The 16,945-nt window shown below is 58.2% G+C and overlaps 1 protein-coding gene across 17 annotated transcripts in view; it reads left to right on the top strand.

Moving 5' to 3' along the window:
• The window catches only part of DNM1 (dynamin 1), a 44,725-nt gene extending 28,285 nt beyond the window's left edge, over positions 1 to 16,440 (top strand). For 3 of the 17 annotated variants that reach the window (XM_027615700.2, XM_027615690.2, XM_027615691.2), the window contains exons 12-22: positions 1,369 to 1,439; positions 1,616 to 1,667; positions 1,873 to 1,884; positions 4,264 to 4,377; positions 8,199 to 8,308; positions 8,978 to 9,089; positions 9,526 to 9,537; positions 9,893 to 10,063; positions 11,330 to 11,571; positions 11,953 to 12,168; positions 15,189 to 16,440. In XM_027615700.2, coding sequence (XP_027471501.1) covers positions 1,369 to 1,439; positions 1,616 to 1,667; positions 1,873 to 1,884; positions 4,264 to 4,377; positions 8,199 to 8,308; positions 8,978 to 9,089; positions 9,526 to 9,537; positions 9,893 to 10,063; positions 11,330 to 11,571; positions 11,953 to 12,168; positions 15,189 to 15,261 — 1,185 coding nt within the window. In that variant the 3' untranslated portion in view covers positions 15,262 to 16,440. Of the gene's footprint in view, positions 1 to 1,368; positions 1,440 to 1,615; positions 1,668 to 1,872; positions 1,885 to 4,263; positions 4,378 to 8,198; positions 8,309 to 8,977; positions 9,090 to 9,525; positions 9,538 to 9,892; positions 10,064 to 11,329; positions 11,572 to 11,952; positions 12,173 to 14,269; positions 14,307 to 15,188 lie in introns of those variants that run through there. The other 14 variants (XM_027615695.2, XM_027615698.2, XM_027615692.2 and 11 more) reach the window with 12 other exon arrangements.
• The last annotated feature ends 505 nt before the right edge of the window (positions 16,441 to 16,945 follow it).

Genomic DNA, 16,945 nt, shown 5'->3' with positions numbered 1-16,945 from the left:
GGTCGTGATCCCAGGGTTCTGGGATCGAGCCCCGCATCGGGCTCCTTGCTCTGCAGGAAGCCCGCTTCTCCCTCCCCCACTCCCCCTGCTTGTGTTTCCTCTCGCTGTCTCTCTGTCAAATAAATACATAAAATCTTTAAAAAAAGAGAGAGAGAGAGAGAGAGAGAGCACAAGTGAGGGGAGGGGCACAGGGAGAGGGACAAACAGACTCCCCGCTCAGTGGGGAGCCAGACGTGGGGCTCCATCCCAGGACCCTGGGATCATGACCTGAGCTGAAGTCAGCCACTTAAGCAACTGAGCCACCCAGGTGCCCCTAGGCATTTTTTCCCTAGACCTATACACATTCCAGATTCCATCTTAATCTTCAATAACCACAGTCCTGCTGTGTGTCTTGCCTTTTTTCTCTAAAGATAATTGTAGAAGCTAACATCTGTTGAGCACCCATTACGTGTGAGACGTGTGATCTGCCTCATTTCATTGTGCCTTCACCACTCCTAGGAGGCAGACACACTTCATCTGTGGAACTTGAGGCTCAGTGAACACAGGCTTATTATGCGGAGCAGTGGGGTTTGGGTCTAAACCTGGTAGTGTGCATCAGTCATGTTCCTCTGGTCATGACTCGGTTAAGAATCTCATCACTCTTCCTCATTTGCAAAGGGGATCTTCCAGTGCCAGAACCTAGAAATTGTCCTCATTCTTTTCAATAACTGTAGAGTGATTTATTGTTCAGAGGAGGCCATAATTTATTTCACCTTCTGATGGCCATTGGCTTGTTTCCAATTTTTCTCCATTACAAACTACACCACACTGAACACCCTGGTATACATATATCTTTGTTCACTTGGTGAGTTTATCTAAGAGACATATATATGTATATATATAGTTCTAGAAATGAATATGTGCATTTTAATATTGTTAAATGTTGCCAAATTACCCTCCAAGAAGGTGATCCTAACTTGCACTTCCACCAACAGTATATGAGAATCCGTCTTCTCACAGTTGTGCCCACACTGGTCATTACCAATATTTATTATTAATTTGATGGGTTATAAAAGGATCTCATTGTTTTACCTTAGATTTCTTTATTAATGAGGGTGAGCATTTTTACATAGCCTTATTGATTATATGCATTTCCTCTGTGAATTGCCCATTCATTCAAGAGTTCTCTGGCTCTTTTGATTTGCTTGTCTGTCTTTCACTTACTGACTTGTAGGAAGTCTTTGTTTGTTATGGATACTATTTTTGATGCACTGATTGATTTATTCTGGGTTCTATATGTGCTATAAGTATATTTCTTCCAGCCTTTCATGCATTTTAAAACCCTGCCATATTTTTTCCACTTGCCTGCTGACCTGTGTATCCTCGAAGGTCATGCTTCTCATCGATATTGAGCTGGCTTACATGAATACCAATCATGAGGACTTCATAGGCTTTGCCAAGTGAGTGCTCCCTAGGCAGAGAAGGTGACATCTCCTGTGAGTGTGTGTGTGTGTGTGGGTGTAGGACCCAGGCCTGCTGGGTCAACCTTCTGGGTCTGGTGCCCACTGAGTAGTGGCATTGAAGCTAGGCCTCTTGAGAGAAGAAATTCTGAGACTCTTCCCTCTCTCCCTATTAGTGCTCAGCAGAGGAGCAACCAGATGAACAAGAAGAAGGCTTCAGGGAACCAGGTGAGTGAACCCCAGTGCCCCAGCCGGAGGGATGGAGGGTGCCGGATGGACGCCAAGCTCTGAGAGCCCCCTCCCCCAAGGGGAAGGGTCCCACGGGGGCCAGGGAGCCTGTCAGCTGCCAGCCACAAGCCTCCCACTCTGCCTCAGTAACCCTCTCTCCTCTCTCCCGATGCTTCTCGTGGTTGCTATGGTTACCTCTTTGCAGGATGAGATTCTGGTGAGTACCAGGACTGGGGCTCTTTGGCTTACGTAGTGAAGGGGAGGAGGGGGCCCATTTACAGCGGGATGCAAAGGGGGCAAAAGGGCACTCTTTGGCTTGAGCTGCTTGCACACACCAACACATGGGTGTCCACATGTGCTCTCAGTCCAGAGGCAAGGCCTAGCCATTCACAGAGTCCCATCAAGCTGTCCATCAGCGCACATGAGCTTAGCATCTACTTCAGGCAGAGGTAGACCATGTGGGCTGGGTGGGTGAGAATGGCTGGGAGGGGCCTGGCACTCAGTAGGTGCTCCTCAAATGTCTGTTGAATGGATGGATGGATGGATGGATGGATGGATGGATGGATGGATGGATGGTAGCTATCCCTACCAGAGAGTGGAGTAAAGAGATGAATGAGTGTCAAGAGACAAGTCCCTCCTCGCCCATTCTGTCCTTCAGATCTCTGATGGAACACCACTTCTCCCCCCGACCTGTACACAGGAGTCATAGCCCGGAGTTTTCCAGAGGCCGTAGTTTCTTTGTAACAATCTAGGTGTTTGTGTGATTATTGGCTTCATACTTATTTCCTTCTCAAACCCCATGAGGGGAAGGGCTGGGTCTCTCTTGTCCATCAGCAAATTCTCAGCCCTACAGCCCAGTGCCTAGCACACAGTAGGTACTCAATAGAACAAAGGCATTAATGAGTGTAATATCCCAGGGCAATTCAGTTCAGCAAACACTCGGTGGTGCCTACGCTGGGCTGGCCCTGGACAGGAGTCAGACTCCGGTCCTGACCCCTGGACACCTGAGCCTGCAGTCAGGACCCAGGCAGGGTGGGAGTTGGAGGGGCAGGCAGTTCCTGGTGCAGAGGCTGTGGAAGGGGGTTTGGCAGAGCGGGGGGTGGCCAAGGGAGGACAAAGGCTGCCAGTCAGAGCAGGGAGTAGCGGGACACGGTCTGCTGATCAGTTCCTGGGGCGTGGAGTGCCAGGGCCTGGCATTTGGATTCAGTTCCAAAGACAGTGACAACACACTGGGGATCCTCCCTGGACCTGGACAGGGCGGAAGAGGGACCATGGGGCACCTGGCTATCGTGTTTCTGTGAACGGTGAAGGCCGCTACTCAGCTCCTGATCCACTATGTTACTTGGGTTCTCTGCAAGGTTCTGGGGGAAACCAGAGGGTCAAGGAGGGTGCCGGGAGGAGGGTGTGGTTCGAGGTCCTCAGAAGCAGGCCTGACCGCAGAGGGCTTTCCCCAGGCTCCTTGGCTCTTCTCTGGATGCTCAGAGGAGCCAGGGAGGTCAGGGCTGGGGGAGGGAGTTCTTTCTGAATGGCCCACCACAGGGGTCTAGTTAGTGGCCTTGCCCTTGGAGTAGAATCTACAGGCCCTGTCTATAGTGATGGCTCAGGATGCTCTTGGGGACAGCTGCATCCTGCTGTGAAAACAGACCTTTGACTGTTACTCTGGGCTCCCCAGGGAAGAAGGGGCCTGTTCAATTCATGCTCAGCCCTTCACCCTGCTCCCACTTCCTACCACCCTACTCCTGTCCAGGCCCTGGGGCCAAAGACCCTTAAAACCCTACTGCCCTAGCATTCATGTGTTCATGCCACAAATATTTATTGATTACTTACTGTCTGCCAAGCACACTGCAAGGTGCTGGGATATACCAGTGAGCAAGAGAGTTCATAATTTAGCAAGACAGGCTGACATCAGCAGATAATCTTCCCTCTCTCTCTCTGTCTCTCTCTCTCTCACACACACACACACACACACACACACACATAAACACACACACAATTTTGAAATCTCAGCCTTTGTCATAGAAGAAGACTTAAAGGAGTGATAAAAGACTATAAGAGGATAATGGGGGTCCTGACTTATCCTGGAGGCCAGGGAGGGCCTGCCTGAGAATGGGACTTCTGAGCTGACACCCAGAGGGTGAGGAGGAATTTGGCAGACAGACAGGAGGGAAGTGCTTTCTAGGCAGAGACAGCAGTGGCACGTACAAAGTCCTTGAAGTCAGAAACAAGTCTTAGAATAAGGTGGATCTTAAGCTGCAAAGACATTCAGAATTGTCTGGCCCAGTGGGCCCCCTAAACTCTGCTTGCACACTTTTAGTGGTGGGGAGCTCATCCCCTACCAAGGCTACCAGTCCTCTCCTCAGATGGCTCTGACTGTCAGAAGGCTGTTTACCCTGAGCTGACCTCTGCCTTCCTCCATCTTCCAGTCTATTCACTTGTGGTTCAAACCACAGCAGGTCTGGCCCGCACCCTCCCTGCCCGGCCAGACCTCCAAGAGCTAGAGGAGGGGTGGGCTTTTGAGTGCCTCTCTCTGCCTACCCCATCCTCCACAGGGAGTCCTGGTCTCTTCCCACTGACCTCCTGCCCTCTCACCCTCCAGGTCATCCGGAAGGGCTGGCTGACCATCAACAATATTGGCATCATGAAGGGGGGCTCCAAAGAGTACTGGTTTGTGCTGACCGCTGAGAATCTGTCCTGGTACAAGGATGATGAGGTGAGTAACGGGCCGCTGGTCATCAAGGGGTTTGGCTGGTGGCCAGAGTCAGGCTCAGACACTACCCAGGGCCTGGAGTAGACCGGGTCACCCAACAAACAGGGCTTTTCTTAAATCACATCAAAGACCCTTGGGTGGAAGTGGGCTGCAAGGATCAGAGGCAGGCAATCCTGGGAGCTCATCCAGGTTGGACAGAGAAGGTGTTATGGCAGGAGCGGGGAGCCTGGGGCCGAGCGCCCTGGAGAGGGTGGGCAGGGGTGCTGGGCGCCCCTCCCTGACCCCGCCAGCCCTGTGGCCTTCCTGTTTTCCGGCTCCAGGGTGTGCCGCCTCCCCCGTGGCCCCCACAGGCCTATGACACACACATATCCAGCTGCCAGACACCCTGTTAACCCCTGCACCCCAGTCCTCCAGACCCCAGCGATGCAAGGGAGGCGCCCCAGGTGCCTCCAGGCCAAGGGGCCGGGAGTGATGGGGTCCTGCAGAGGCTCCGCACAAGACCCCCCCCCCTGCGCACAGGGGCACGCAGAACCCCTGCTACCTCCCTCCCTCACTGCCGGTCTCCTTTAAGAATGAGTCTATTTGGCTTCCACATCTGGATTCCAGAGGTGACCAGAGAGAATAGGGAGGGCTTGGGGTGGGGGGGGACTTGTGGTAATGAACTCCAGCTGGCCACAGAGTGGGGGAGGGGACCTTCTTCCTGAGGAAGCTTTTGGAGGAGAGGGCGCTCCAGTGGGGAAGTGGGGCTGGGGTGGGGGGCTGTGATTTTGGTCTCTGAGCTCCCTCCTCGATCCCCGCCCCCTCCAAGTTGCCCCGGGGAAGGCTCCCCCGCCTCCCCATCTTGGGCTGGGCCCTCCATCGTCACTGGCGGGGGCGCCAAGTCATCTGGACCTCATTACCCCAACCCTGGCCTCTCCCCGACCATGGGGCCCCTGGAAGGATGGAGTGTGAGGTGGCGTGACACGGGCGGGGGGATTGCTTCCTGCTCTGTCGCTCAGGCAGGCTGCCTAGACCCCTCATGGGCTGGGGGTGCTGACTGCTGGCCCCAGAACTCCTGATGCTCTTATGTGAGGGTCGTTATATGTTGGGCCAGGGGACAGTGTGACCTGGGGCTGAGGGCTACGCTGCAGGGAAATGTATCCAAGAGGGGCCCCATCCTCGTGTGGCGGGGTCTTTTTGAGCTCTGTGTGTACATTTGAGTCGGGTCGTGTGTGGGGCGCGGTGGGGGTAGGCAGTGAGTGCCGGGAGGTGGGGTGTGAGGCTGATGGGTGGTGTTGGGGGGGCGTTGGAGGAGAGTGTTTGGGGCATAGGCGTCCAGGTGTGGTTGGGGGAAGACTGTGTGCGCCTGAGGTACGACTCTCAGGCGTGTGCCTGTGCCCGGTGTGGAAATGAAGGGGTATGTGTGTGGCAAATGGGCTTGAGGAAGGAGAATGTGCACGTGGAACGTCTGAGAATATGTATGTGCTCGAGATGGAAGGATGGGAGAGAGCCAGTGTTCCACTGTGAGGGTGCGTGTGTGAGCCCCCGAGATGTGCGAGTGTGCTTGGGGCACGAATGTGTGACTTGGGTTTGGGTGTGGGAATGTATGTGTCTGAGTTGTGCGGGTGTGCATGTCAAGTTGTTGTGTTTGTGTGTGTGTGTGTGTGTGTGTGTGTGTGTGTGTCAGATGTGAGTGGATTTTTGCACTACCAGCTTGCGGACATGGAGGTGGTCTGGGCTGCAGGGAGGATGATCTGGCCCCCTCTCTCCCTAGCCGCCAGCCCTCTGGTCTTTGGGACTTGGGTGGCCCTCTGGGCAGACAGGCGGCTGCCCATATCCCCAGTCCTCATTGCCACCCCCCATCTTCTCAGACTTCCTCCGCCGCCCATCAGCACCCCCATCCCGTCTCAACAGCAGGGTGCCCCTTTTCCCTCTGCACCTCCTCCCAGCACCCCCCCCGTGCCCCCACCCCCAGCCCCCTGCCCCATCTCCAGGTTCCGGTTCTGGGATGGCGGGTGGGGGTCGGTCCAGCTCTCCAGCGGCGGCGCCGAGGGTCTAACCCAGCCCAGCCTAACCAATGTGCAGACTACTGTACAATTTGGGAGTCCTGAACAGATAGTCTAAACACTGGGTAGACGGAGTGGAGGTGTCCTCTGGTCCATCCAGGCAGCAGTGTCTGTCCGTCGGGTGGGAGCTTCGGCCCCATGTCCTGGAGATCCAAGGCCCCCAGCCCCAGCCCAGCCAGCCCGTGGTCCCCTCTCTGCTCCCGACTCCCCTTCTGCCTCCTTTGACGTGGCAGGGGTGAGCGGGAGCTGTGGCTGGGAAGGAGGGGCCTGGGGAGGGGGCTGGCCAGCAGGAAGGGAGGAGTGGGGGGAGGAGGCCGCTCCTACCTAGAGTCCAACCCCAGAGCGCAGGGCGGGTGGTGGCGGGGCCTCCCTCGAATGCTTCCAGATGTTCCCTGGCCGCGTGTGCAACTTCCTCCTCTCCTCCCCCAGCCACCCTCTGGGACTCCCGGCCACCCGCCTGGCATAAAGAAGGCTTTATGTGGCTGGACAGGCCAGGCGGGTGTGGGGGGCAAAAGGAGGTGGGCAGGACGGCGCCAGGACTGGGGAGCAGGGTCCTCCTCAACCCAGCCCCCTCCCGCCCCCCTCCCCCCTGCCCCCGACCTGAGATCCTGGATGAGGCTCATGCCCAAGCCCTGAGTCCCTGAGATCCACACAGACATCCCCCGGCCACAGCATGGGTCCTGTGGTGTGGGCACGTGGGGTACCAGCAGCAGAAACCCTCCTCCGCCTCCCAGAGCCCCATCCCGGAGTACCTCCTTTGCCAATCCCTGAGCCTCCCTTGAACATACCAGCCTATAGACGAATGTCAGCCCACAGCAGACATACACAAGTGTGCACGTAGGCCTGGCACCCACATGCCCATCCACAGATACACATCACTCCTCCCAGACGACTACAGATAAACCAAACGTGTTCAACCCATGCAACAAACCATCTGCGTGGAAACATGCATGCCCACGGAGTGCCCCCCAGGCACGCTCCATGCAAACAGATGTTTACAGTTGCCACACACACCCATGAGAGCGTGCACACATCCGCCTTGACGCACAAACATGCTCACACGGACCCATGGCCATGCTGTGCACCTCCTCGGGCACACGCGCGCACGCACACACCTATGCGACACAGACACGTGGGCGCACATACACAATGGTCATGGTGCGTGCTCCAGCTGGCGTGTGTTTGCACAAGCACACAACTACACACGTTGCACACACAGACGTGCCACCTCCAGGCTTGTGCTGTGCGCCTGATTGCTAACACATGGGCGGCTGGCGTGGGGGAGGGGGCTGGCGTGGGCTGAGCCAGCCCTTTGAAGCTGCTGGGGCTGGTGGCCCCCCTTCTCTGTCTCCATAGTCAGGAAATGAAGTCAGCAGCTTAGCCAAAGCCGGTCCCGTTGGCCAGGCTGGGGGCGAGAGAGGCTTGAGTGTGGGGTCCCTGGCTGGGGCTGGCCTGGACGGCATCCAGAGCCTGCTTGGGGTGGGACTGGGAGCCACCCTCGGTCTCGCCACCCTGCGCTCTTGGGCTCTGGCATGTATGCAGAGGTGGTGGGGATGGCTTGAGTGCCATTGGGAACCAGAGGCGCCCGGCAGGCCCAGGGCTCCATGCCAGGCTTTCTTCAGATGGCACCTGTGTCGTGCCTGGTACGCAGGTGCCCCCACAGCCCAGGGCCGCTCTGGGGCTCCACAGCCCCGCCCCACCGCGCGGAACGCTCTCAGGTTGTGAGGCATAGCAGGGAGCAGTGCCGACCTCACCCATCGCCCCCACCTCTATCCACAGGAGAAAGAGAAGAAATACATGCTGTCTGTGGACAACCTGAAGCTACGGGACGTGGAGAAAGGTTTCATGTCAAGCAAGCACATCTTTGCCCTCTTTAACACTGAGCAGAGGTGGGTCCCCAGACTGGAGCCCCAAACCACCCTCACTGAGCAGAAAGGAGAGGGACTTGCCCCAAGCCCCACAGCAAGTCATTCCTTTGACAAATATTTAGACAGTCACTTAGTGAGCACCTGCTCTGCATAAGACATTCTGCCAGGCCCAGGAGGACAAGGAAGAGCCCACCACCAGGCCTGATCCCCTTCTTGTTGCTCAGTGTCCACTGGGGTCGGTGAGGGTACTGGGCCTCTCGCCTCCCAAGCCAGGGCTACCTCCTGTGGGCTTCCCCTTACTCGAGATGAGGGGTGAGTAGAGCTGCCATCAGGGAGGTCCCCAGGCAGCGAGGGGGAGCCAATGGGGGCTGCATGGTCAGGGATACCCCTCTTATGAGGGCTCATCCCCCCCCCTCTTTTTTAGTCCCTTTCTAGTAGAGCATTTTACTGCTAATTTCACTGAATCCTCAAAATGACCCAGGGAGGCAGGAGTTGTTTTATTAACCCATCTTCCAGGCGAGGAAACCGAGGCTTGGAAGGGGAGGGGACTTGCCCAGGGTCGCACCGCTGGGAAATGAGAGAGCCAGGCCTGGACCCCAGACGTGATGCCCCCAATCCGTGCGTGCCCTTCACCACCTGCGTGAATGGGTTTCACGCCTTCTCCCCTCACCGCCTTACTCCATCTTGCAGGAATGTCTACAAGGATTATCGGCAGCTGGAACTGGCCTGTGAGACACAGGAGGAGGTGGATAGCTGGAAGGCCTCCTTCCTGAGGGCTGGCGTGTATCCTGAGCGTGTTGGGGTGAGTGGCAGGGCGGGGGGCGGGGAGCAAGCTACTTCCCACAGGGGGCCCGGGGTCATCATCCTCAGTGATATCAAGTCATGTCACGTTTCTGAGCCCGTATGCAGCTCAGAGATAGCACGGATCCTCCCCCTACCTGCGCTGGGGTGGGGTCAGAGTGAAGCCTTCCGCCTGTTCTTTGTGACCCTCCTCTGCCACCGATGGCATTTCCTGCATCCCTTTCGTATCGTGGTGGCTTTCTGTGGCCACCTCCACTTTCCTCCTCTCTTTCACTGCGGGGATGTCTCGAGTTACCTTAGAGCTGGGGTAGAGTGCCCTGGGTTCACTCGCCTTCTCCTTTCTGTGTGTGTCTGCTTGGGCCATGCTTGCTGGTGGCGGCGGCGGCGGTGGCAATGCTGGTGTCGTGACCTCTTTGGCTTTGGTGTGGGCCTCCCAGGACAAGGAGAAAGTGAGTGTGCCCCTCCCTCGCCTTCTGCCAGGTGTCTCCAGACTGGCAGCAGCTCTGGCCAGGTCTTTAGCATCAGGAAGGGACCTCGGAAGTTCTATCCTAATTGATGGACTGGGAAACTGAGGCAAATTCTAGGCACTAGACTGAGAGCCAAGATAAGGCTGAATGAGGGCCTGGGGTCCTAAGAGGCACTGGGGTGGGCAGAGTAGGCAGACGCAGAGTGTTTGGGGGAGCTGGTGTCTGTTCTCTGTATGGCAGTGTTCCAGGCACCCTTGGAGGGGCCGAGACCCTGGGGGTGCCTGGAACCTGGCTGTGAGGGCCCAGTCACCCTGATGCCCTCTATTCTCAACGGCAGGCCAGTGAGACTGAGGAGAACGGCTCAGACAGCTTCATGCACTCCATGGACCCACAGCTAGAGCGGCAGGTGGAGACCATCCGGAACCTGGTGGACTCATACATGGCCATCGTGAACAAGACTGTGCGGGACCTCATGCCGAAGACCATCATGCACCTCATGATCAACAACGTGGGTGCAACCCTTCGTGGGCGGTGGGTGCTCTTGGGGGACCAGGGAGGCAGCGACCAGGTTGGCCTGGGGGAGGCACAGTCCAGCCCCTTGGGATCAGGTCTAGCGAGGTAAGTATAGGTCCACACGAGAGCTGTCCAAAAGAAATATAATGTGAGCTTTGTATATTATATTGTAGTCACATACCCAAGTTGTTCCAAACATGCTTAAATGTTTCCCAAAAGGAACTAGGAATCACATCTTTTGAGAACTCCCAGGCCATGTTTTGAAATGCACGCCCCGCAGAATCACTACCATCCATGAAAAGGCATGGCCCCCAGAGAATTAGAACTATGTTTGAATCCTGGATTTGCCACAAATTCTGTTTGGCTTTCAGTAAACTACCCTCTCTGAGCCTCTGTTTCCCTATATGTAAACATACGGATAATACAGTTGAGAAGTAAGGGAATATAAAGTGCAGAACAACACAGTGCCTGGCACAGAGTAGGTGCTCAATATATATTTGAACAACAGATAAGTGAGACACAGGCCTTTTTTTTTTTTTAAGATTTTATTTATTTATTTTGACAGAGAGAGAGACACAGCGAGAGAGGGAACACAAGCAGGGGGAGTGGGAGAGGGAGAAGCAGGCTTCCCGCCGAGCAGGGAGCCCGATGCGGGGCTCGATCCCAGGACCCTGGGATCATGACCTGAGCCGAAGGCAGACGCTTAACGACTGAGCCACCCGGGCGCCCCGAGACACAGGACTATGGCGTAAAAGTCTCAGTGCCTCTCCATGAGTATCCCAGGACCCGCACCTGCGGAGTATAAGGAGCACATAAACCCACCGCCTACACACAGAGAGTCCCATTTCACGCAATCCAAGGACGCATTCACACCTGTTACTCAAGGGCTCAGAAAATTTTAAACTCATCTACCTTATTTTGGTCCCGTGGAGCATGCAAGTCCTTGGAAAGGATGTAACTAACTACCCCATTTTATAGATGGGGAACCTGAGGCTGAAACACAGCTGAGTAACTAGGTGTCCTTGGTTGCATGGTGGGCCCCGAGTGCCTTCCCACATCTATGACCTTGGACAGGTCACTTTTCCCCTCTGGACCATCTGAGAAAAGGGCAAGGAGGGAGGCGGGGAAGCAGAGGAGACCTCCAAGGTCAGGCGGTGGCACAGCCAGGACCCCGAACTCCCAGTCCAGCGTACAGTCCCGCGGGGCTTCACGGGGTACGGGCGTCAGGCCCCAGCCCGTCCTTCTGTTCGCGCGCCCGCAGACGAAGGAATTCATCTTCTCGGAGCTGCTGGCCAACCTCTACTCGTGCGGGGACCAGAACACGCTGATGGAGGAGTCAGCGGAGCAGGCGCAGCGGCGCGACGAGATGCTGCGTATGTACCACGCACTGAAGGAGGCGCTCAGCATCATCGGCGATATCAACACGACCACTGTCAGCACGCCCATGCCCCCGCCCGTGGACGACTCCTGGCTGCAGGTGCAGAGCGTACCGGCCGGACGCAGGTACCAGGGCCGGCCCCCACGGCCCCAAAGCCCCCCAGCCCGGGGCCCGCGGGAGGAGGGCCGGGACCGGGCAGTGGCGCGCCCGCGTCACCGGAACGGCTCCCACCTGGAGCAGGGGGCGGGGCTTAGTAGAAATGGGCGGGGCTTATTGCGGGGCGGGGCTTGCCGTGGAGCGCTGGCTGCGGGGCTGGGTGGAGCTGGAACTTTGGAGCCACCGGAGGCGGGGCTTAAACTCCGGGAACAAGTAGGGCGCGGCGGGGCGGGGCGGGGCGGGGCTTCCGCGCATGGGCGTGACCGGCGCTGGCCTGGGGCGGGGCCTCAAGGTGGGGCGGAGCTGCTCATCTCTTCCCCTCCTTGTCTTCCACGCCCTGTCGCCCGTAGGTCACCCACGTCCAGCCCCACGCCGCAGCGCCGAGCCCCCGCCGTGCCCCCAGCCCGGCCCGGGTCGCGGGGCCCTGCTCCTGGGCCTCCGCCTGCTGGGTCCGCCCTGGGGGGGGCGCCCCCCGTGCCCTCCAGGCCGGGGGCTTCCCCTGACCCCTTCGGCCCTCCCCCACAGGTGCCCTCGCGCCCCAACCGCGCCCCGCCCGGGGTCCCCAGGTGAGTAGGGGTTGAATACGATGGGAGAGACCACCGGGCGGGCGTAGCCGGGAGGGAGGTGTGGCCAGAGCCGGCCCTCTCCATCCAGGGCGCTCGGACGTGGGTGCCACCCGACGTGTGGCTGAGGGCTGGCGGAGCCTGCGCCCTAGGGAGCGCTGAGTCCCGGAGGTGGTCCTTTCTGGGGAGGGGGCTGTGGGACTCCTCCCACCTGCCCCCTTCTTTTCAGCACTTGCATGGCGCTTCCCTCCCTTTTCACTTCTCTCTCCCACACGTTGCATTCCTCCTCCTTCCTCCTCGCTCTCCTCCTCCTCCGTTCTCCATTCCATCCTCAACTTCTGTCTCCCAGCCCCTAGTGACCTACCTACCTCGGGTCTGGGCATCTCTGAACCCAGATCCTCTCCAGATGTGGAGTTTTTCACTTACAGGGCTACTCTGAGTCCTGACTCTTTGAGCTGTCCCAGGGGGTGTCTGGCCTCTGGCCCACAGGAACAGAGGCCAGGCTGTGACTGACTGGAAAGGTGTGTGATGTGTGTGTGGGCGTGCACACGAGTGTGAGTGTAAGAATGGCATCCAGGCACGAGCTAGGACACGGAGCATCTGGGAAAGGGGACTGGGAGCCATGGGGCAGTCTACTGGCTTTCTTCTTTGGCCCTGCCTCTGGCCCTACCTGGCCTGGACCGACATGGTGGGTGTTGGGGCAGGAGTGGGTGAAGGCTGCCCCATTCCCAGAGATTTCCAAGGAAAAGGCTTCTACTTCATCCCTTGGATTTGCCTTCTTCATTCATGACCCTTTTTCAAGGAAGCTCATTCTGATATTTCAGTCCCTGTTTCCACTGGCCACGTTCCTTGAGGAAGAACACATCAGACCAATAGCATCCACTTGTGTTTCCAGATGGCTGGAGGGTAGGGCCTAGCCTTCGTGGGTCTAGCCCCCATGAACCCCAAATGAAGCAGAGATGGGACTTGCTTCCACGGTGATCTGATGACCAAAGCAGATGGGGTAAAGCAGGCAGCGTGGTATTGGTCAAGAGCGCTGGATTGGAGTCCAGAGGTTCTGGTTCATCCTGGGCTTTAGGCAAGTCACTTTCCCTTCCAGGGCCTCAGTTTCCTTTCTACCACATGATATTTAACATTCTGCCTTTCTCCCAGGGCTGGTGTGAGGATCAAGGGAGACAGTGACTGTAGACAAGCCGCATGAATTGCAAATGTGGCTATAGGAGCGCTTTGCTAACTTCCCTTGTGAGTTCAGATTCTTAAGGGTATTTGACATGCCCAGGTCTGCGCTGAGGGGTGACATATGGGAAGAGGAAGATTTGGCACCTGCTCTAACTCCAGTCTTGCTAACACACGGGAAACACTTGGCAAGTCACGGCCCTGCCTCGGGGGAAGACAACAGCCTGGGAAGCTTCAAGACAGATTGACCTGGGGGAGGTCTGCGGGCTGATTGAGATAAGACTCAGGTGATGAGGAGTCAGGGACACCTGGGTCGGTGCGGGCGAAGGTTTAGTGTGGGATGCATCGAGGAGAGCCGCTGGCCAGAGAAGAGTGCAGATAGAAGGAGGAAGAATAAGAAAAGGTTGCCCTGGGTATGGTGGGGCAGGCTACAGAACCTTAAAAGTTCACAGAAGAGTTTGTCTTCTTGGGACTCAATGCTGTGGGGACTAGGGAGCCATGGAAGGTTCTCGGGCAGAGAAATGGCAGCTGGACCCTAAGAAAGCAAGATCTGTCCCATATGGAGCATTGCAGGTGGCCCTCTGAGCACGCCAGGCACGAGTGTGCAGGGAGCTGGTGCAAATGCCTCCTGTGTATGGGCGAGCTTCTGTGTTGTGACTCAGCCCACGCGTGTGCTTCAGTGTGCCGAGTGGCTGCATGCCCCACATCCGTGCTGCACGTGCCGGCCAGTGAGGGCGCTGGGCAGTGGGAGGCGGGGGAGGTGTATGCGTGTTGTTTGCGGGCATGTGTGTCAGCGTGTGCATGCGGGGCCGTGGGGCCTCCCAGCATGTGTGTGCACGCCCGGGCGTGTGCGTGTGCGTGACCCCATCCCCAGGCCTGCCCCGTCCGTGCGTGTGAACTGCCATGTTGATTTGGTGCTGTCTTTCAGAATCACTATCAGTGATCCCTGAGGAGCGTCAGCCACGGTAGGTGCATACGGGCCTCTCTGCCTGCTGCATGAACGGTGTGTCTGTCCCCCACCCCTGCTGCACCAGCTCCACATGGGGGGGCGCACCTGGGACCTCAGAGCCAGGCTCCCCCTCCCTCTCCCTTCTGCAGCTCCAGACTTATTCTTTCCTCTTTCTGTCCTCGCTGCCAGCTGGCTCTCTCACCTCCCTCTCAGCAAGCCTCGGGACTCAGTGCCACTGCTCAGGACCTCCAGGGCTGAGCCTGGGGAGCTCTTGGGACAGGCTCCGCGCCCAAGCTCTCGGGAGCCGGCAGAGAGGGCAGAGAGCTCATGGTCAATGGTGTAGAAGCAGGGAACTCGGAGGGGGTTGTGCGTGGGGCCGGACTCAGCCAGAGGCCTTGGAACTTCGTCCCAGGGGTGCCACACTGTCTCCCCAGTCTGAGCCGTGCTGTTGGGGCAGGGCAGCCAGCACCCAGCTCAGGGGCCAGAGCCATGGTAGGGCCCCGCCTCCTCTAGCGGGCCAGCCATGGGGCAGCCATCCGGGGCGAAGGTGGGGTGCTGCTTTCTGAAAGCTGGAGGGCCCTGTCCACAGCTCACAGGCGAGGCAGGGTCACGCAGGCCATCTCCCTCCCTCCTTGGTATTGTCATGCCTGTGGAGGCACAACAAATGACAGTGTCCTCGGCCCCAGATGAAGCGCCATAGCCAGCCCACAGGCTCATGGCCCTGGGGCCTGGTGCTCCTAGGGTGACCTACGCCTTTCAGCCAAGCGGACCACAGTGTCCACTGACCTAGGCAAGTCAGCTTCTCTGGGTCCCACCCTGGCTGGGCCGCACAGTCACCCAGCGACCCGCCTGCCACTCTGTCCCTGCCGCTGACTCTTGCTCTTCTGCTTTTCCCCAGCAGGAAGGGCCCAGCCTCACCTACGCGACCTGTGGTCCCCCGACCAGCTGAGGCTCCCCTCTTAGACTTATAAGCCTGTGGCCGCTGGTATCCGGCTTGCCTGACCTCCCCGCCTCCCCAGGGTCCCTTCTGAGGACTCCAGGCTTTCTGCCCCCCCAGAGGGGCCTCCAGTGCCCCCTCCAGCCATCCTTTTAGCTTTGCCCTCCTGGTTCAGTGTTCTTTCTCCTCCTGTCTCTCTCCGTGAGGACTGGTGACTGTGGCCTGGGGCTCACGGCCCCACACTCCGAGGCTAGGGGTGGCCCCAGGCCAGTACGTTGGAAGACAGGGAGGGCCGAGCATGTGCCTGGAGCTGTGGGTGCACTGCCTGGTGGTGTATGAGAGACCGGCGTGCGTGGCAGGGGGAGGGCCGCCCCGGCCTCTCCCCCCCCCCCCGAGACCCCTGGGAAGCTGCGGCCCCCACCCACCTCCAGTTCCTCCCGCCTTTCCTCTCTCTCTCCTCCATTCCAGAACCCTCGCCCACACCCTCAGCCTCGTCTTCTGCCCCTGCCAGCCCCCTCCTGCCCTGCTGGGCTTGGCTGCCCTTGCCTTACCGTTTCTCTCCCTCCTCTCCGTTCTCTCTCTGCTTTATCTCCAACTGCCAGCCGATCGGGTCAGGCAAGTCCATCCCGTCCTGAGAGCCCCAGGCCCCCCTTCGACCTCTAACCAGATCCCTCTATTCCTCGGAGACCTCCCTTTCCAAGCCTGCCTGGACGGCTGTTCTGTGACTTAACAGTGGCTCCCCAGCCTCAAAGCCCCGCCCTTCATCTGTGACTTAGTCTGTTGTAGTGGTGAGCTGACACATCCAGGCGTGATGTTGGTGAACACTTGTGCCCCTCCGTGGTACTGCTCCTACCCCGTTCTATAAATAACTATAAATACTCATATATACACACACACGCACGCACACGCACACACAATCTGGCCGCCACAGCCTCGCCTCTAGTGTTGGGAATCCGTCACCAGGCTGTCCTTGAGGAGTCTTGTGGCCCAACTACCAGGGAACACTGTCACCCTGACATCCCCCTCTCCGAAGTGTGCCACCTCTGATGAGCCTCCCTGTCCTGCCCGGCCTGTGGACAGCCACTTTTTCCGTCCCTCCCCCGCTCAAGCCCGGGGGCGCTGTCCTGGCAGCCGGGTGGCTCTTTCCCACCGGTCTTGCTGTCTCTCGGCTAAGAATAAAACCCATTCCTGGACGATGGGAAACTGCCCTCTGCTGGCTTGTGTTCTTTGTGGAGTTCAGGGGAAGGGGAAATCTTGAACACTGGGTTGCAGGGGTGGGCAAGGGCCCAGCCATCGCTCCGGTGCTGTAAGGAGTGGCGGTAAAAGGCCCCATCCTTCGCAAGGCCTACTGGGAAGGCACCTGGGGGGTTCACAAATTCTCATCCTGGGAAGCCCGCTCTGCCCACTAGGGGGCAGGGGCACCGACTCGGCCTGGAGGGAGGATTGGGTGCTGGGACCCTGTTTTCCCTCCCCAGGATTAGATCAGGCTTCTGAGCCTCTGGGCCATTAGGGCAGGAATGCCCCTGAGAGTCCCAGGGCAGAGCCCCCTGCGGTCCTCCAGGCGTCCCCAAGCAGCATGGGGGTGACAGGCCTGGCCCACCTCTAACAGCTCCGCTCAGGCTCAGACACACTGGGGCTCCGCACAATCCAGAAGCCTGCCCTCTGCTGGCAAGATCTCCTCCCTGTTCCATGCCCACAGCACAGACCCCAGTCCCTGG

This window comes from Zalophus californianus, chromosome 13 (assembly GCF_009762305.2).
Source record: "Zalophus californianus isolate mZalCal1 chromosome 13, mZalCal1.pri.v2, whole genome shotgun sequence".
NCBI classification, from domain to species: Eukaryota; Metazoa; Chordata; class Mammalia; order Carnivora; family Otariidae; genus Zalophus; species Zalophus californianus.
This window is presented reverse-complemented; position numbering and strand designations above follow the sequence as displayed.